The 21,313-nt window shown below is 36.9% G+C and overlaps 1 protein-coding gene across 12 annotated transcripts in view; it reads right to left on the reverse strand.

Moving 5' to 3' along the window:
* Positions 1–21,313, reverse strand: part of SOX6 (SRY-box transcription factor 6) — a 375,871-nt gene that overhangs the window by 224,178 nt on the left and 130,380 nt on the right. For 11 of the 12 annotated variants that reach the window (XM_056354363.1, XM_056354364.1, XM_056354366.1 and 8 more), the window contains one exon: positions 9,890–10,133. In XM_056354363.1, the coding sequence (XP_056210338.1) occupies positions 9,890–10,129 (240 nt within the window). In that variant the 5' untranslated portion in view covers positions 10,130–10,133. Of the gene's footprint in view, positions 1–9,889; positions 10,134–15,646; positions 15,803–21,313 lie in introns of those variants that run through there. The other variant, XM_056354360.1, reaches the window with a different exon arrangement.

A 21,313-nucleotide genomic window follows, 5' to 3' on the forward strand; every position in this document is an offset into this window, starting at 1 on the left:
AAAGAGTCATTAAAATATAAGGATTAGGTTTCAAAGTGGAGAAAACAAAGAAAAGTAAATAAATGCACAAAAGACAGAAACCCAGAAATTAGCAAGGCATGAATACTAAAATACTATGCGGGGTTTACTCAGGGATAGGTAGCCCATGCATGAAATCATACTTTTACTTACCCCTAAAACATCTACCTATCCCCCTTATCATATGCCAGTGAGAAAACATTAAGATTTCCAGTGCAATATGGTAAGAGCTTTCCTAGGTCTTCCCTTGGCCTTTTTTCGTGTTAGAGGGGCAGTGTACTTCTCTAACCAATCCCAAGTTTGCTGTGAATATATGTGGTCCAGCAACAGTGTCCTTTGGTCTCATCAGCTTTTCAGGCTGCCTGGTGTAAACAATAAGTGGCCTGTTGGCCATTCCTTTTAGAGCTTCTGTGAATGGCTGAAGTCTAGTTTTGCTAACAACAGAAACAATTCTGAGTAATTACAAACAACGGCTTGGTATAAAGAAAGACAGGGACTCTTTGTGACTACATATATGGGATATTCTTCACACTCCATAATAATTCCTGTAAAACTGTTACATTAATACGTAGAGATATTTCAGCATGCCTCTTACTCTGAGAAAATAATTTTTTACCATCTACGTTCACTACATTTCACAAGTTACATTGGCAAAGTTCTTCAAAAAGAGAGCTGCTTAGTTTCTGTGCAAAGGAAGGGAAATGCTTATACTTTCATAGATGTCTCTGTTGAAAAGGGATTGAACAAATAATCGTAATTTTCCTGTTAGTGTAAAAATACATTTTTTCTTGTGTATTTAGAGTCTAACAGTTTAAATAGTTCACTTTCCCATCAGTGGTCCCACTGGTTTTAGCAGGACAGATGGGGGAGTACTGCTGTAAGTGATGTAAATAAGGGTATTGAAAGCTGACCCAGTATTTTTCAGATTGGGAAGATAACGTTTATAGCAATAGCTGCAACCCGAATCATAAGCCGACTTGTGTCACCTTCTATGAAGACCTTTCACTTCAAAAATAGAACACACACACATAAAATGGCAGCTCTATCGATGAAAGATCGTAGGCTAAAACCAAGATTCAATATTCCTGCTCCTTCTCCTAATGGCCAAAGTACAGAATAAGGTGGCTGGGAAGTAACGTATCAGTTTGGGGACTCCACAATCATGAGTGGAGATCTGGCTTCAGACAGATCTCTCTTTGGGATCCTCCTAAGGGTTAAGGACAGACCAACAGCCTGGTGAACTGAATTCTGTGGTCAGGAGCCTTAGAAGGGGGAAGCGCATGAGGCTGAAGATTTTAATAAAGGGACATGAGACAAAGAGATATCCCGTTATGGTGGTATCTAAGTTTCATGCAGGGAGGAGAGATTCTGTCTCAAAGAGAGACGGTCCCTGAAGATGAGAAAAGAGGAAAACTTGGGAACTGAAACTCTGGGCTGTAAAAATCAGGGTGACTGTGTTAGTTAGCAATCAAAAAATAACTACCATCAACTCTGATTGAAAGTTGACAACTGCAACCCTATTCAATAGCCAGCAAGAAAACTGTTCCTGTAAGTTCAACTAAACCACAGGATGAATGGCCAAGAAGTAGAAAGCAAATATTACTAACATAAAATGTGTTAGCTGAATTGCTTATTTCCATGTGGATGAGGCTTTTCTGTTATAAAAGGATATTTATCTGTCTCTGCATTGAATGGGACACATGTAAACACCCCAGGAAAGTTGGATATCCAGAGTGATTTTGATTCCAAGTACTAGAGGCATGCTGGCACTTGGAACTAGTCTGGAGTTAACATATAATGAAAGCAAATGTTTACAAAATCATTTCCAATCACTACATTAAATAAGGTTTCCCATTTTGAGGAATTTAATTAAATAGAATTAAGAGAAATTAAAAATCTAAATGATCATTTCCAATTCTCATCCGATTAAAAAAACACAAAAGTTTTATTAAGAAAGATTTATTTAAATCCAAGGCTTAAGAATGACTGCTATGAGCTATTGAGAGGACATAATTTGTAAAGTCTCAGCAAATTATGCTAGTGGGAGGGCAAATGGCAAGTAATGGAATAAAACCTCAAGTCTTTAACTCAGCGTTTGCTCTGGTAAAACTTACACTGATTTCACTGCCAAAGTATAGACTGACTACAATCTGTAAAAGCCTTGTATTCCATTTTCACACGCATCTAAAAACGTCTAGAAACAATACAAGAGTAAGCATAAGCTCTAAGGCAAGAAACAATATGTTAAAACAAGAAAAAAAAGAGGAAGATAACTTTAGTTTAGATCAGAGGTTTAAAAATGAGATGACGTAACAGTCAGGCATACATGACACGAAAAGGCCACTGCAGGAATAGATACCTGTTTGGAAGTAATAGGCAGGGACTTTTTGATTGATGTAAAATATGACAACTTAATTGCAGCAGTCCCTTCATACTCAGTTGTTGGAGCAAACTAAATGAAGCCAGGTACACCAGCTTTTGGGTAGAGAGATTTCAGAAGTTTACAATTTTTCAGCTACGTGATTTAAACCCTTCGCTTTACAGACGAGCAAATCTGTGAAAAATGTTGACAGCCATTTTGCTCCATTCCAGAACAGAAAATCACCTCAAAATTATTAAATACAATGCACAACCATTTCTGTATGGCAATCAACTCACCCACAAATGACATGCATACACTCATGTGTGCTTTTGCAAGAGTCAGATGCTAAGGATTTCCTTAACCGTCCAAATACCATATGTCCTAACTTATGGTGTTTAGGTTTGGTAGTAAATCACCACATTGAGACTTTATGCCCTAGACTTTGGTTAAATGCTTATTAAGGAAAAAGTGATGCACAACCATTTCCAGTATGAGTATTTAGACCTATATTTTCATCTAAACTGAAACTGAAGATGCACTGTGATCAGTCCCAGCTGATTAGCACTGTTTACCTTTTGGGTAAATAAAGACACATATTTTGTGAGGTATGCTTGTCAGAATCTGCCAAATAAAACAAGGATTGTGTGGCTTGGATATTTCAGATAACTTTGTATATATCCAGCTTCCCCCTATTAGGTCGTCTTAGTTGTCTGACTTATAACTAGATCTATTGTAAATATCAAAATAAAATTTGTATTTACGTTTTCAGCAATATCAAATGCACATGGAAATCCTTCACTGCATGTAGTTACATGACATATATTACATGCTTTATGTTTCCCTTTTAGCATTTGCAGATGAACACATGCAGGAAGCCAGCCTGCTGCATAGAGTACTTGTATTTCTTTAAGGTAAACACTGATGAAACATTTGGAAGACTGAAATAAAAATAAGACATTTATGAGACATAAAGGTATCACATAAAACTGTTGTGAATTACAATAACATTGGCTGAATCCCAGAACAGATAATCCTTATAAACATGCAGGAATGTTGTAAACTGTATGTGAAAATCAGCGATACAGTACATTAGGAGATTCATATTACACTTGGTGCTGTGTCTCAGTCCCTGGATTTTTCATGGCCTCAAAGATTAAAATAAATACATGTAGTATCTTTCCTTCCTCCACGAAGACATTTTATGTACACAGTTTTATTATGCTGAACAAAGATACCAAAGTGTGTTTTTTCTTGAGCTGTCAAAGTACAAAAGAAATGCAAAAAGTCCTTGCACAGATGTAGTAAAGTGCTGGATTTTATCTTTTGGCAGGTGCTCAATATGCAGCCCACATAATCACATGTTAATGACTGGAGTGTGTTAATCAGCATGCATACCTGATTCCTTCTTGCCCAAGGAAAAAAAAAATAAATTAACAATTTAGAGTGTGTTAATGCTTCTACTTTTGAAAAAATTCATGTCAATATACAGAAGTGAATTAAAAACTTTTTAGAAATTGCTTTATAAAAAAATTGGACATGTTACAATATGAGGAAGGACTAAAATAACTACAGGTTTAGCTGAACATAACCTACAACTCTTTCGTGAAAAATTCAGGTGATGATTAAGTCTATTTAAACACAGTTCACCCTAGAAGACAGGGAAAGGTTTAAAACAGACTGTGAGTTTTGAAAAAAAATTGTACAGTGTCAAAATGAAAATAACACAAATATAAGAGACATAACAAAAAGAACAATTATTTGATTCTTCTTCAAATAAAGTCAATTTTGTATTTCACCACTCCCATTAAGCACATTATCCTGCACATTTTTAGGGAACTGTTTTATTATTTTTAATATGAAATGTAAACATCTTTTTATGGTGAAGCTAGTAAAACTAACTCCTTAATGTTTCAAACCTTTAGACGTGTTCTGAACATTACAGTTGTTGGTAGTCCTAATAAAGTCAAGCTAAGCGCATACCTGAATGCTTTTCAAATCACAACACTCTTGAAAAAAAATTATTTTAATCATCTTTTCTGCAATATATTTCTCATAGAAGTCTATTTTATGGAAAAATAAAATATCATATCATCTGCTTTTTCACACCCTTCAGTTTCAGCCAAAACTTCATACCCGTGCAATTACATATGAAGGTATTTATCTCCTTAGTTAGATAAAAATTCTGATGCACTACCTGGCATGCAGAAATAATATCACAAGCACAGCAGAACTGCTTTCTATCATCACAAAATTCATATTTTTACATATAAATAAACAGCAATTTAGCAGATACAGAACTGCCAGAGTTTGGGGCATTTATATTTGATGCATTCTATATGCTTGTATCCAGCCTGTAAATGAACTAAAAATAAAATTTCAAAACATGTAACTTTTGAGAATTTGAAGCCATGAATTTATATAAAAACAAATTCACAGTGTTTAGCATGTCTAAACATTTTTCAGTGATCTTTCCTAAAAACCTGAGTTCATTTTTCTTAAAGGGAAGAACTTTCAACAAGAGAAGTTAATAACAAGGGAAGTGGGGGAGCGACAGGATTGTGCTTGTTTTATGTAGACACAGTAAGCACTGAAACGTTAAGGCCTTCAGGATACCGCCTATTTCTGCCTTTGTGATGCCAGTAGTTTTGCTAAAGCTATAGAAAGTTAAACTTGATACTTGGTGATTTTAAGTGATTCCTGCTGCACATAGAAACCCACTATCAGTACTGCAGAGATGTACGTGCAGACATGGTGGAAAGGTAGCATGCCTTTCACTCTTTTGGCAAGAAGACAACAAAAGACAGAGACTTGACATTTACAAAATACACGTTAACGTTGCCATTTGAGATAAAATCCAATGAGATATGTTTCATTTCTAAACCCAAGGGGTCTTTAAGTGATGTTACATAACGTATAGGGAAACACAGCATATATTGGATGTAATTAATTTGTATATGTATATGTGTTTGTTCTTCCTCAGGTACAGGAAAATAACACCCATCCTTTAGATCTGACTTGCTGCTGTGGATCCCTGTAAGAGTCTCTCACTGTGTTATTTCAAGTACCAGCAGTGCAAAAAGATGTGGATGCCCTCATTCTGTGCATGCACACACTGCCTACAGCTACCCTGTAGTGGTAGGCAGGGGAGGAACACCAGTGGGAAGAGTGTGGTGACCATCGCAGTGATACACCATTATGTATAGTGATCAGCACAGTAGCTACGAGTTCTTCACAAACCTTGTCTGTTACCAGACTGTTATACTGGAGCTGGGGAGGGGAACAGAATTTGCCACTCTCTCCTTTTTACTGTTGGGGACCAGGGGGTGGAATTCTGTGTTTTGGAGAAAGATTCCGGATTTCATTAGGTTAAAGCTGCTCAAATGTATTGTTCACAAGGCCCACATCTAGCCTTTACAGCCTGGGAACACACCACCTCACTCCTCAAAGAAGATCAAGGCCACTTGTCCATCTAATTTTTTGTCTTGTTGGCACTGCTTTCTCCTGATACTTCAGAGAAAAAATACAAAACCTTCCTGATTTACCTCACAAGGTGTGTGGGGCTCTGTATGGAGATGAGGATCATTCCTGGTTCCCCAGTGAAAAAAGCACACATTATGATTCTCCATTTCTTTATGTATTCACTAGTAAATAAACTATTCGGAGACAGCAATTCAGTTACGATTACACTTAACAAAAGTAAGTATTGTTGCCTTCCCCCCCACATCCTCTCTCAGTCTGCTCCCTGAAAAGAGCCAGGTTTTGGATGCAATCTAAAAATGTGACTGTATTTCTTCTTGTGTGTCCATGGGAGAAAGCAGGATACTTTCCTCATTATCTTAGTACCACCTTGCCCTCTTCCCTACAGTTTAGTGCAGCAAACAGATACCCTCAGCCTAAAACAGACTCTATTTTCTAGTAGAACTACATGCAGCAATAAATACCCATATGTCCAGGTATTTTTATATTAAGTTACAGTTAGAAATATAACTATAATCTCTTCAGCTCAGCGATATGAAATTACAGAAATCTTTTGGTTGTTTTATTTTCTCCCCACTGTAACATCAAATTGGCTGGTGATACGATACTTGCAGTGTAAGTCATTACAGGTCTGACGTTACAGTTGCTACACATTGCTGAATCTGTCAAATGAAAAGGGAGCACAAAGGGAATTTCCAAATGCAGCTGCTATTTCCCATTTGTTAAATCCTTTTATTACACCATATAAGTACACAGCTGGGAAATACTATAGAGTGGGAGTTAAAACAAAATATTTTGGCTTCCAGACATTCAGAATACACAAAGGACTCAGTGGAAAGCAATGCCTGATATCAAAAGGGAGTGAAAGTTTGAAAACATTTCTAGCCAGTGTGTTTTTTTTATGATAATACACAATGTAGTTTGAAGGTATCTTACATTACAGAAAGTGCTGCATACCACAAATGTTGGGGAAAAAAACTCCATTTTTTTTTCAGTCAAATTGCCCTACTACAGTGTCTTTTTTTCACTTAAGATCTGTACAGCCCTTGTAGCATGTTACGATGCATACTGTGTGCTGCCTCAAATTCCAGTGAAATCCTTAGTAGTTTTAAGGGCACAAAGGGTGCAGGATTGTGCCCTTAATTAGATACCACATAAAAGAGAAAATTTTTCCTCCCCATATGTCGACACAGCATTCTTTGAATTTACTATCTTATAACCAGACAACACACATTATTGATGCATTCTAATGACAGCACTACTGTCTTTACTTTCAGTGTAAATGGTATGAGCAGGTGCTTCTTCAAATCTGCTTTGAAAGGATCCGTCTGGGAAAGGTCAGAAAGCACTTACCTTCTGGGAATTTGGTTTTATTAAGTAGAAAAGCGGTCACTACCACAGCACCTATCTCAAAATTGCCCAATCCACCTTCTGGAATTTGTCTTTCTGGAAAGAAGCTCCTATCCTCCCTTAAAGGAGTATGAAATTGCCTTCATCAGGAAAATTGCAGATGCCTCTGAATTATTTCTTAGCAATATTGATGCCTGCTTGGAAACTGAGGTGTTTCAGAGAAACTTTATGCAGTTAATTGAGGCTTAAAAGTTTGCTCATGAAGGACGTAAGGGAGAAAAAAAAAAATTAGAAAACAACCCCAATAAGTTTCCCTAAATGACAGTTCCTCAAGGAGGGAAAAAAAAAAAAAATCACTATTCACTGTTGTGATCTAACCAGTCATCTAACTCACCTAAACTGTAAATACAGTGGGATCTTGGTCTGTATATTTTAGATCTCTCTTAAGTGCAACCAAACAGCAGGCCTTAGAACTTCGGTTTTCACTTCCAGCCAGGCCTTGTAAATTATACCCAGCTTTGAGCTGGGCAAAAAAATTTGTTTGGTTTAGCTGAGAACTACCTAAATAAGGATGACATACATTCACCGCCAGATTTAACCCAAGGGAATTGTGGAAACTCCTAACGATTTTCAGGACATTCATCTACATATATGATGGAATATTAACTGGAAAAAGGAGAAAGGAGAACCAGAGTCCTGTCACTCAAGCAAAGTTTATGCACCTGTCCTGAAACATGATAAGCCAGGTGTTGATTCGTGCCTGTCCAGAGGTATGGCAAGTGTTGACATCATAGTACAGCACTCAGAATGAAACCAGATTGCACTGTTGCTGTAAGTGTAAAACCGCTTCACAGCAATACAAATGAGTACAACTGATTACACTGAAAGAGGTTCTATCATTTTGGCTTAAGCATTACTTCAGGCCCAAGGAACAGCTTGAACAAATGCTTGGAGGGGCTACTAGAGGCTAGGAGTACCTTCCTCTCCAGGACAGAGTCATTTTATCAATGTTATTGGTGTCTGAAATTCCCAGAGTGCATATGCCTCTCTGAATGAATAGGAAAGTAGCTGATGAATTCACAGGTCTATTTTTTTCCACCAACAAACTTGATCAGTACTTTCTAGTCTGCATCCAGCTTGTCCTCCTGACTACACAGAAGTTAAAATTATTCTGATGAGTTTATTGCATGACTTGGGCAAAAGGGCGACTCTCCATCCAGGATGAGGTTCCATCTGAGAAATCTGCACAGAAGCCATATACATCACTTACAACCTACTTTGCCAGGTTACTAACCTATAACCATTTTTCTGTAAAGCCATTTTTACAGCTGAAATTTTGCCTCCTTCATGACAGTCACCCAAATACTTAGGAATATTATAGGCCTGACAAAGTTCTGCACTGGGTTAAATTGTGCATTACAGATTAGGTAGCATTTTTCTGGTTTGGTGTGATCTTTTGAATCAACTGGATTTTAGAAAGAAAAAACCAAACATTATATTAGCAAAATAGATATTATTGTAGTGCTGCTATTTAACTAATTCCAGGCATCATATTATGCATGAAGAATTCCAGTATCTATGTTGATTAACGCATTAGAATTATTATTTCAAGGCAAACTTGAAATAAGTTCGTTATTTAGTTCTGCCAAAAAAACCCTACAAATGTTTTTTAACCATATTGAAAGCTGCTAATTCGTACTGAAAAAAAAAAAAAAAACTTGCTGAAAAAATCCACTCAGACATTTAATAAAAATACAGAAGAAATTTTATGAAAAGGCAGGGTATTCTTTTTAAACTAACTGTGTGAATTTAATGTCTGTGAAAATCACTTTATGAAGAGTCTGGAATTATGATGTTCTAAATTTACAGGGCACCTGGCTGCTCCACGTACCTTAATTCTGTTCCTGAGGAACACATGCAAGGAAAATAAATTGACTGAGATGCTATGCCCATTCAGTCTTAATTCAGTCTGCCCATTTATTGCAACGTTTTGGGGATGCAGAGGCAGAATTTCAACTGCAAAATAATTTTATCTAGGCTACTGAAGAGAATACAGATAATAATTCTGATCATTGCTAACATCACCTGTATACAAACTGGTGATCTAGAGCAGAAGAGCATGGCATAGTTACTCATAAACACCTTTCCCCTCCACAAAAACTTGTAATTTCCTATAAATACAGCAGGATGTTTGTGTCACCTAAAATGCCAGCTTCTTTGTTGTGGTGTAAAGCTATAATATTCTAGGTTCGGTGGGTTCTATTTTTGAGAGACAAGTAGAAAAATGCATTAAAGTTTCTTCCTTCAGCACAACACATTGCAGATGACAAACAGTTGTGCACTACATCCTCCTGTCAGAAATTAATGTTTGAATATATGAGCTAGAGAGGTTATGACATAAATCAAGGTATGAATGAAAACATGATAAATAGATGCATTTCCTTTCCGAAGGTGAACTCATCAAATGACCTCATTCATATAGACCTGTATACTTAAGAAGATTATACAATTGTAATTTACAATTACACATATTGATGTTGATCTATTACTAACACCGACACTTTAACGTTTAAAAAGCTTTACACCCAAGAAGGATTATGCTGAACACATCTTTCAAAATGGAAGTGAACAGCCTTTTACAACTCTGATTTAGAAAGCCACAGTGAGAACTGTGAAACTCACCATTCTGTGTTGGGCTGAGATGACTCCATCCCACTCAGGATCTTGTTGGATGGTCGTGACCAGAGTTGGTAGCTCCTCAGAGTGAGGTTTGTTGTGCATTACATTATGTAGAGGCAGATGAGAGGTCGCATGCTGATCACTGTTGCCCTCTTCCTTGTCTCGTGATGCTAAGTCCTGGGTCATTGTTTCCTCTCCATCAGCTGCACATGCAAATGGAGAGGTAGCCTGCTTGGAAGACATTCTTCTACAAAACAACAGAAAAAAAGAAAACATTGGTTTTAAATGGGAAAAAAAAATCAAGCTCAAAATAGTCCTCTAAACACACCACAGTTGCCTACAACAGTTAAAACTTAACCATATGCAGTCAAGAAAAGTAGTCTAAAAAGTACGGGTGTGGGGCATCTGGATCCAAAACACTGAGAAAAAGTATTCATTGATGCCAAGTCAAGGTCAGGGTTAAGTTATATGATGTCATTCTATTCATTTAGACTTGTCAAACAATATAATTTTCCCCAGCCATAAGAAAATAGTGATCTTATTGGTATTTTCATGTTGAATTTGCCTAAGAGTTCGTCTTTAAACTCTTACTCCCATGAGCAATCTGAAGGTTATAAGCAAATGTTTAAATGAGAGAGTCCATCGTGCTTTCCTAACTTCACTCCTTGCAAGCAGAAGATGTTTTCCACATAGATAAGAATTTTTAAATCCATTTCACATTCTGCCATATACGTCCTTTTGCTGTTTGTTGAAAGCTGTATCTGCTCTTAACCTGTTTAAAATTTTACTCAGTTTTACCTTTTGAAAAGTGTTTCGAGACATTCCTGTGAAAAGTGTTCTAAAACTGAAGGGTCTATTGAATGGATGGATAATATCTGAGTACCCTTTTACAGTTCAAACTAAAAATCTAAAATAATTATGTTGCATTTCATATTAGGCATTGAGTACAGGATATAGCTCAACAAATTACTTTAAATGACTTAAAAGTGTAATGAACAAATGCATTGATATATGTTAAATGTCTTTTCCTAATAATGGCCTCTTACTACCATCTCGTATGCAAACACAGCTTTCACCACAGTTTCTGCACTTAAATGAAAATATAACTGACTTCAACTCAAAATCTGAAAACACTCTGTTTAAAATTTCTAATAAGATTAACTGCAACTGTTAAAACAATCATTAATAAACCTGCAAGAAGACAGCTAAAATACATTAAGCCATTTTCCCAGGTTTTAGTAACTTTAGAATATCCGTGACACTGAAATTGCTAAGAAACTAAGGAATAAGATCTTCACCTTAATTGCTTTTTAACAATAATTGATTTCATACCTTTTCTTTAAAAATGCACAAATCAGTTAACATCGGAAACCACATGAGCATTTTTCAAATTAGCAAATCATTAACTTGCTAGTACTGTTTCTACAGACAAATAAATACTGATTAAAGGGTCTGGAAATCTGAGACTAACAGTTAAATTTAAAAATCTGTCACATGCTTTCATGAATATTACAGTGAAGGAAATATCAAGTGCAAAGAAAAATAATTAAGTTAATTCCAATTTAAACAGTAGTTTTCATGTAGCAGCCTGTGTTTCACATAGGATTTAACAGCTAATGCTAAATTTCTCACAATTAATGAGGGAGTTCAGATTTAGTATCCTACAGTGAAAAAAAAAATTAATATAAGATCAATTAATCTAATTATGTACAGTTCTATATGAAAGTATTACAAGCTTTGAAGTGCTTTGAAACATATTAAAACACTGATACCTATTTAGAATAACTATTCTGTAAATAGAGATAATCCTGCCTCTTAAACTCGATACTGGTGGGGAAAAAAAGCTTTGCATTTTCTTGAGGGGAGCCTGAGTGTAAGTGGGAGTCTGATATTAATGTTGCCAATAAGCAGAACTGAGGAATTTAAACTGTGTCTTACATTCTTACTATGCTAAAGAATTTGTGTTGATGCTACAGAGAACATGCCAGGAGTTCAGCAACCGGCATTATTCTGCGTACTTCAAAAGGTTCTGGTTCATAATTACTATGATCCAAGATAAAATAAAAGGTTTGCTTTCCCTTTTCTCTTTAAAATAGTCACGTTAATGTAATCACTCACGTGAAAATATAAGTCAATGCTCTATGCAATTTGAAAACCAGACATGAAAACCGAAAGTCACAATAAAGGATTTTCCTTTCTTTCACCTCCTCAACGGATCTCATTCCTGTTTCAAACTGAATGAGCTTCTGTGAAAAGAAATAGCTATGGCTGTTTCTTCACCATAAATTAATCATGACAGAAAACTAGAAATGAAAATGTCTCTTAAGAATAATTTCAACTACAAACTGCACCAATGAATAATAGTGCACAATCCTAATTAAACACAACTCTGCAGCTGCAAAAATAGGCTGAATCTGTCCAAAGCTACGAGTTGGCTTTAAAGGCTGGTTTGTTAGGGACTGTTTTCTTAAGGAAGGCTGGGCCCTCAGTCTTAATCAGCCAATAAATTATTTCCTGCAATTACATTAAATAGAAAATTATCTTCAAATTGGGAATGTTAATTGAAAATCAAAATTCAGACTGAAGTTTAGAAATTACATGCTGAATATAATTAGTCTAGAAAGGCTTCACCTCTTTTTCATAAACAGGCTTTTGGTATTTCCTCAAGTGACCATTCAGTAAAGCTATCTACTGGTAATGCACTACAGAGGAAACACTTTTTCTTTGCCGTATACACTAATACGCTTTCCTCTTATTCATGATGTTTTAAACACAATGAAATAAAAATCTCTATTCACGTTCTGTTCTTTAAGTTGATTACGTGGTGAAAAGGGGACTCAGTTAACCTTAAAAATAAAATTATACTGACAGTCGTATTCATTAATAATCTCAAGCCATGCCCAGCAACTTCTCTGTGTATTAGCCTAAGAGAACGGACGGAGAGCAGGGTTCAAATGCTTCCTAGCTCCACCTACCCCTTTTCCCCACCGCTGCATTATGGTCAGACACATTTCCATAGCGCGCTTTCCTCAGTTGCCCGTAGTCCTGGAGCACAGACAAGCTCAGGCAGGTCTACCAGGCACTTGCTCTCCTCTCAACATAATTTTTAGGGGTGTCTTTCACTCTATTTTCCCCCAAACCTTTGTCAAAATGGCAAGATTGAGCACATTATTTATGGTCAGAGGTCAGCACTTAATGGGACCTTTCAGGTTTTTGGTTGCTAGATTTTAAACATCGGGGTAAAAGGGACAGAGATGTAGGACCTTGCTAGATTAGGCCCTCCACCTTCTTTTCCCAGCACAATCATTAACTCAATCGATACACCTCATGTACGTCTTCTGAGGGTGCCAGGGTATGCACCAAATATTGATTATGCCTGGCTTTATAAGCAGTAAAACAGTAAATATAAACTCTGTGACGGGGTGTTATCCAGACAATTACTTCATGCAGCTTTTTACTCATTACCTGTCTGTTTTTACTTAAATGGGAGAATTCTGTACACAGAACTCCACCAGGTCCAAAGGCAGAGTTTGGCCAATAACTCCAAGGTCTCAAGAAATTCAAAGGGAGAAGAATCTGGCCCATCTGAGTCATTTATGTTTACGATAACATTAAACCATAGAACAGGTTGTTGTGTTAAAATGTTTTAATGTTGAAATGCAAGTATGAATAGCAGGCACATTTTAAGCCATAACTACTTCCCAGTTTTTCATTTAAAATATTCAAAATGCATTTGCTAAAATCCCTGGAGAGACAGAGGAGGGAGGGATCAATATTCATCATAAACAAGGCTTGTAAAAGGTATCCAGAACTTACTAATTTCTGTTATAATTTATTTTATTTTTTCTCCTATTATCAATTAAATTCACTCAAATGATTTTAGAAAAAGTTTCTGATAAAAAATATCTCCCTAGTTATAACCCCTGCAAACAGGGGTTTATAATGGAAGTGCTGACACAACCCTAACTACAGCAGCGCAAATGGTGCCGCTATAATACACAAAATCAAGTTCTATTATTCTAAACTATCCTCGCTCGGGGGGTTTTCTTTACTGTGCTCCCAGACAAACTGCTGAAGCATGAAAAATTTAAATGCAATCAAGTGGGTCCAATTCTACTTTACTAGAACAAGTGTCTACAGTGGTACAATCTTAAAAGAAGATGCAACAGATTTGTTTGGTGCTTTTCTTTCTTTTTTCTTTTTTAGCTGTTTATTTATAATACTGTGCAATGGAGATAAAATAAGAGAGGAAATTACACTCACATTATATCAGTATATTGATTACACAGCACACAATCAGAAAGAAAACTACATTGTGAAATTGTTGCTTTGGTTAAATTGACAGATTAGCTGAACACAGCAATCACTAAAGGTGGAAAATATACCTAATGGGTATGAAAAAAGGGTTGGAAAAGGCCCGAATTATCTGAAGTCCTATCACCTCCTCAACTTTGAGAATTAAATAAATCTTGGTTTGGATTTTCCAAAACTAGAATAAATCCTATCTCATTTTGAACTTGAGACAGAAAAAAAAAAATGGGAACATTTATCAAAACCTCAGTAAAGCCTAGGAATAAGACCCCAATTTCAGTCAGCCTCAATACCAAGGCAGTAAAGCTAAAACTGAGCTGCTAAGGTTGTTTTACCTACATAAAACTAAACACAGACCCAAACAGCTCCATTCTCTATATATCTGACATGATTTTTTGTTTTACTCCAGAGAAGAAATTCTCTTTGCTCTAATGAAGACTGGCAATCAGATTCTCAAAATATCAGTTTTCCTTTTTTCCTACAGACAGTGTGTGTTACACCTTTCCAAATACAAATAATAATATCTTTTTTTTGTCTGAGGCTCTTCTATGTTCTCAAATTCTTCAAACAATGTGTATCTTCTTTTTTGAAACAATTAGATGACATGCCTGACATGAAAGGCTTCCAAAGCCTAAAATCTTCTATCCCTGCTGACTGCTGAAATGATTAAACGTTACAGTGGAAATTATAGCTAGACCTGGAATTTTAGCTGCTAGACATTTCAGAATCAAGCCACAAAGTATTAACACAGATAACAATGTGATTTCTATTCACTATTTCAAAAACATACAAACTAAGCAGTAACAATGAGATATATGAAAAAGTAGACTTGTGGTTGGCCGGAGACTCTAGCTTTTGCTCTGTTCCACCCTCACAAAGCATTCATAAACCTAAAGACATCTACACTGCAGCCACATAAAGGACTGCTTTGTAGAGCTGAGATATCCAAAAGAAGTTTCAACAAGCTCGTTTCTGATAGCGCTCCAACTACAGTAGCGTGGTACTTGGATGGGCTAATTCATCCCACTTTAGTGACTGCAGTACAGATGTAGCCTAGGTCTACAGCTCCAACAGTAGATTGGAATCAGATTAGATTAGAAATACATTCACTTACAGAGCTTTTATGAACAGTCTCCATTCCTTTTCCCCAAAGTGCCAGATTAACGTACTTAAGTGCATGATTAACTGTAAGTATGCAAGCAGTCCACTAATTTCAAATTGGACTACTCTGTTTCAAAAAGTTAAGCACATGTCTAAGTGCTTTGGTGACTCCAGAACTAAATAAATTAAGAGAAGCCATTTTTAGAAGTAATCATAACCTTTTAAATATTTCCTTCTAAACTTTTATGCTAACCTGGTGTTCATGAAAAGTAAAATTCGGCCACAGCATTTTAGCCCTCCCCACCTTCTAAAAGAGCAACAAACGTGCATACTCGTGTCTTAACTTACAGGATCCTCTCTCACAAATCAGCACTCGGCTCTGGGATAAACTGAACGCACCGTACACCCTTTGCCTGCACTGCCCACGGTATCCTCCTCTTTCACACCCGTGGCACACCTCATTGCTTGCTGGTCCTGTGTCTTTCATGGATCCTCAAACCCCTTCTGAAATGCAAGAGGATCCTTTATGCAACCTATTTTGCAGTGCAAGGTCACCTGTACGAGTTCAAGTCTGATGTAGAACAGGGTACAGTGATATAGTTGCACAGAAGTAACTGGAACAATTTCCTTATTTCTATCTGCAAACCAGTTTAGCACAGTTACACATTCAGGAAAACTGATCTTTATTTTTGCTCTATAAGGATACCAGTAACAGTAGTGTTCAGATAGACTTAAAGAAAAATGGAAATGCTTTGCCAAATATTTTTGGCTATTGCCAAATATTATATAGCCAAAATATTTCACAGCTCTGCTCCTGTAAAACAATGTTATGTAGGCATAACTCAGTGACATAATGCATTGTAAATCTAATGCCGTAATCTGTCTGCCATTTTAAATAAACAGTTATTTCCTAAAATTATGAAATTTCATATCAGTTTCCAAGAAGCCTTAGTAACACCAATGAATAGTTACAGGTTCTATCCTTCTGGGGCCTCACACCCCAACAGGAATCACTATGCACAAAACCTCTATAAACTGACAAAGCAGCAATGGGAGAGAATCTCCCAGGTTCTTGGATCTGGCTCGACTCACAGCAAGGCCTTAAGCCAAACAGCTCAGCTCCCTCAGGCTCTTCCTCGGCTTGATTTTGCAGGATACTACAAGGATTGGTTACATATAGATCATAAACAAAGCATTGCAAGATTAGAGAGTTTATGGTACTTGCAGGAATCACTTTGGAAATAAAGGGGGCGGGGGGGCAGGAGGGAGATATGATTCAAGAAATGGCAGCTGTAATGTTAACCGACCACCTGAATCTCTCGGGAAATAAGCATCAAGCTAAGCAACACACCCACAGCTTCCAAGATACACAGCTATTCTTACATTTGTTTTTCCAGTCCACACAAATTGCATTTCTGCTAATGGACATGAATCCAAGCCACAAAGTTTGACTTCAGATTCAGGCTTCCTCAAAGGTCCGAAGGTTTAGAACAATTTCTTATGTATTTCTTCTCATTTGTAATGAAACAATGTAATCAATCACAGCCCCTCATGAGTTTTCAGTGAAAATCCAAAGTCTTCATTCGGATTTGTAAAATGCCAAAAATCCAACCTACCTTTCTAGTAGGTCAGATGTTCCATTCTCTTTATTCACCACCAGGAGCTTTCCCTGAAAATGCCTAAGGTGAACCCCCTCACACTGAACGCAGTCCAGGGCAGGGAAAGAATAGTCATTTAGCACCTGGGATGTGCTCATCTTCAGTCACTGTAGTTAATGTTTTCTATAGTTTATATTTAGCTCACAATATTGCTGTCACTTTATTTAAACAGCTTGAGACTGTTCTTTGGACTAGAGCTCATATGCCCTGGAATGCTTTGACTCATGAATTGTTTCTCCTGATAATGTTACATCACGTAACCACCTCTGTTTAATTGGTTGGTATTAGCTTCTCAGTGATGACTGCCTTTAAAGTCCTATGACTAGACCATGTGTCTCTGGATATCCAATTTCCTACTGTTGGAAAAAGAGAAAGAAAAATGGCAGTACTGACTTCCAGCAATCTTTACCAATAACTATGGGAACAAGAGTGAGCGTGCCAAGAATTTATCCATCAGCAACTTACTAGGATTTGGTTTTTTAGGCAGCAAATAACAAAATATACAATATAAATAAAAGCAATTGTTAACAATAAAATTAAAAACAGTGGTTGCTATAAATAAGCATTCATTCACATATTTTTATGGAATAGAATGACTTGTTTAGCTGAATGATTGTATAAATGGTTTTGATAAAGGACGCCTAAAAATACTAAGAGGAATTTATTTTAGCATGTTTAGACTTTGAGTTGAGATTTTATACAAAAGACAAGAATACATATTTTTTCCCCCCTTACAAAGTCAGTTGAGCACTTGTTCTAATAATAGAAATCCTCCTGAACACACCTAACTAACCCTGATGGGCATAAGTTCCTGAAAGGTTCGTTAAATCCTTTCAATATTCTATGAGATAGATACTCCAAAGTTAAGATACAGTATTCTTACATTTTTTTTCCTCCTACAGTTAATTTTCAGGAGGTGCTTAAACTTCCATGTAATGAGTTAAAGAGTTAATTTTCAGTCCCAGAGGTGTGAAAACAAAGGTTACGTGCCATTTCTGTGCACCACCTAATTTAGAATAGAAATATTCTGAACCAATTTCTCTCCCCTCCTTCCCCATTCTCTTCTCTCCATCTCCATATTTTTGATTCTTTTTCCAAATCGATTAGTGCACCTCAGTGAAATGAAGTATCAATTTCAGGTTTACCTGTACAGTTGCACTAAACCACCTAATTAGTACCTCTATGTATCATGAAACAATGGCTCTGCAGCTCAGTTATGGATTGTCTTTTTAATAAAAACCTTCGACTACAAGCCTAGAAACATTTCTAGCAGGCAAAATACTTGATTCAGTAGAGGTTACGCAAGCATCAAAGCACTTAAATATAGGTGCCAAACCACATTGCCAGGAGCTCTTAGTACTGCAAGGTACTGTTACCTGACAGCTTGGTGAATATAAAATTACTTGTTTCTCCAACTGAAGACAATCAAATTGTCACCTTCCATTGTAATAATGCACAACTAGGGATCAGCAAAGTGCCAACATGATTACCAGGAAGAAAAGAAAACATAACAAAAATATCAAATCTGTATTTCTCTAAAGGGTAAACACATCCATCTGGCTATTCACAAAGAAAAGGAGGAGGGATTTTATTTTTCCTATCAAATATCCTAGTGTTATTTAGCAAAAAGATTTATATGTCTTTCATTAAGTGAAAAAGAAAAACAGCTAAAGAAGGCGATTCATGAAATACTAAAAATAAACACAGGTCAGAACTGCGCTGGGATGTTACTTGTGCACGTTTAAAGGACTGCAATTGTCATCAGAGATGCTAGGGACAAGCACACGTACCTGCACTGTTGTTATAAGCTCATATGTGTGAGGATTCATAAAAATTAATTCTAACTGGCACATGGCGTACTTTGGCACAAGCTACACATGACGTGCCACTTTTTATTTGTTTATTTAAATGACTTCATTCTAAGAACTGAAAATTAAGTTTGAACTGCAGGCTGCCTCAGACCTGGGACTTTCAGGATATTAAAAACCCGAGAAAAACCTTTGAAGGGGGTGATCTGAATACATGAGAACTAATATTTTCACCATATATTTCTTTAGGATATTCAGCAAATGGCCTACATATTCAGGAGTGAAAGTTGCATTTTGGTGATGCAGAGATCTCATAACCAGAAATTGTGTTTTATATCTACGGTAGCTCTGGGCATCCTATAAGACATAAAAGAGTGTTCTTAGGTAGGATATATACTTGAAAAAATATTTTCATCTGGTTCATAGAAAAGAAGCTAAACCTAAATTCTTCATGAAAAACTTGCATTGTTGAGTGTTATCATGGATTACCTTTTCTGTATAAATATTCCAGTCTCTATTAATGCATGGACTAAGTTCTTGTATGTTTATTGATGTCAATGCACATCACTTTCAAATACTTTTTAAAGTTTCACCAGTGAAGGAGGAGTTACAAAAAGAGAGAAAAGAAAAACATGCAAAGCCAAGAATCGGTCTTTGACATTGTTTTTTTCCTGAAGGAATGTTTAAGAATAGCAGTAAGGGATGAGCAGCTTTTTTCCCCCCTGCACAACTGCACCAGAGCCAGATGTAATCCTAACCCTTGCAGCGAGAGCAGGCACAAGGACTACTTAAATATCTCGTTAGCCTTGCAGAAGAGGTTAAGGAAAAGATGCAGGCTCCACATAACTGGGAACAACTCCTGTGACTTGTCTCAGGCATCGCATTCCCAGGAGCTCAGGTGCAGCAGCGAAAGGCCGGGCTTTCCAGCTACAACCTGCACGCAGGTTTTGGCCATCGATGCTCTTGCACACTACACTGCGTCATACGACACAGCACCTTCTTTTCCACTCTATTAGAATATTGATATACTCTAGCTGATATTCCTTATATTGGCATTATTTTCGAGGGGCTAAGCAGCAAATTTAGAGGGACAGACTAGGATATGGGTCACTGGGAACATAGGAAGAAAGGAGGGGAGCAAGAGTCCACAACAATTTGAAAGTCACAAGCATTTTGATCAGATAAAACAAAAGTAGAAAAATGCCCCATTTTCTGCAGCTTTGAGAAATTCTGATTTTTGTTAGAGTCAGGCTTTTACAAGGCAGCATCATGCACAATATTTCTTTGTTTTGATTTAAGGCTGACACAATATGATCCTTACATATGTGCATAATGGGAACCCTAAGATGTGTTTACAGACCCCTGCAGGAACCACCTCATTTACCAGTGAGCTGCAGCTACCACTGGGATAAAGGACAGGGAAGTCTGAAGCAGCACACTGTTTAGAAAAAGATTACAGAGGATACTATGCCTAGCTGAAACTACCCAGCAAATATTTCAGAAATATCCCTGTTTGATTGGCAACGTGGCCAAGAACAACAGCGCAGCAACTTCTCACTTTCTCCCCACCAAGCCCTCCACTGCTTGGGCTGTGCAAGTTTTCATAAGAGGGAGTAGATGGAGCCCTTTTTTTCTTAACATTAATTTACTTCAATATGAAAATATGAAGACAAAAGATAAATAATTGCAACAGCCTAAGAATTTAAATCAAGTAAAACAAAACATTATCTCCTCTGTTAATTAAGCTAATCAGTGGCCATTAAATGCAAACAATTTAAAGTTCAATTTATTGAGACTTTGAACCTCCTATCCTTTCACAAGATCCACAGATGAAATCTCTACCAATCTTAACTGCCTTTAAAAAAAAGAAAATTAAAGCAACTAATACATTGTTATTCATAGTCTTGTTCTTAGTATGACATACTTAACAATATCAAGTATTTTCATTGTTATTTAGTAAAACAACAAAAAAAACCAACCACAAACCAAATCATTGTTTACTACTAACAGTGTCCCAGTGCAAGTGTTGTCTTTTGAAGGAATTCATTAAGATATTTTGTCTAGGCACTGAAAAGAATCAGAGAACATTAAAAAGTGATTGTCACAGGTGAAACACACACCCCTCATCACAGCCTGGAGGGACCCAGCAGCGTGCAGTCCCTGCACACAGCACTCTGCAACTGCAGCAGTCGTAAAGGGAACTACAGGCTCTCCCTGTCTTTTGGTTTCAGTTCTGCAATGCACCACAAAATTGTTAGGGAGAAATAACTTGCAGTAACTGAGGACCCTCAACTATCCTGTTTTCGTGGAAGATTACAGCATACAGGATGTGATCTCTAGCAAGAGGGAAACATGCAGGGCAAAATCAGTCGTGAGGGTAAAGGTGAAGAGTGCCCAGGCTCTGAATTGCTCCACACTTCCAGGTGCTCAAAGTTCTGTGTTAGGATTTTTAAATGTGTCAAAGAACAGCATGAAGCACAATTATCAGAATACAAAAACACAAACCAAAGGCCCAGTCAAATGAAGTTGTCCCCAGATAATTAGAAAGC

This window comes from Falco biarmicus, chromosome 10, assembly GCF_023638135.1.
Source record: "Falco biarmicus isolate bFalBia1 chromosome 10, bFalBia1.pri, whole genome shotgun sequence".
Classification (NCBI taxonomy): domain Eukaryota; kingdom Metazoa; phylum Chordata; class Aves; order Falconiformes; family Falconidae; genus Falco; species Falco biarmicus.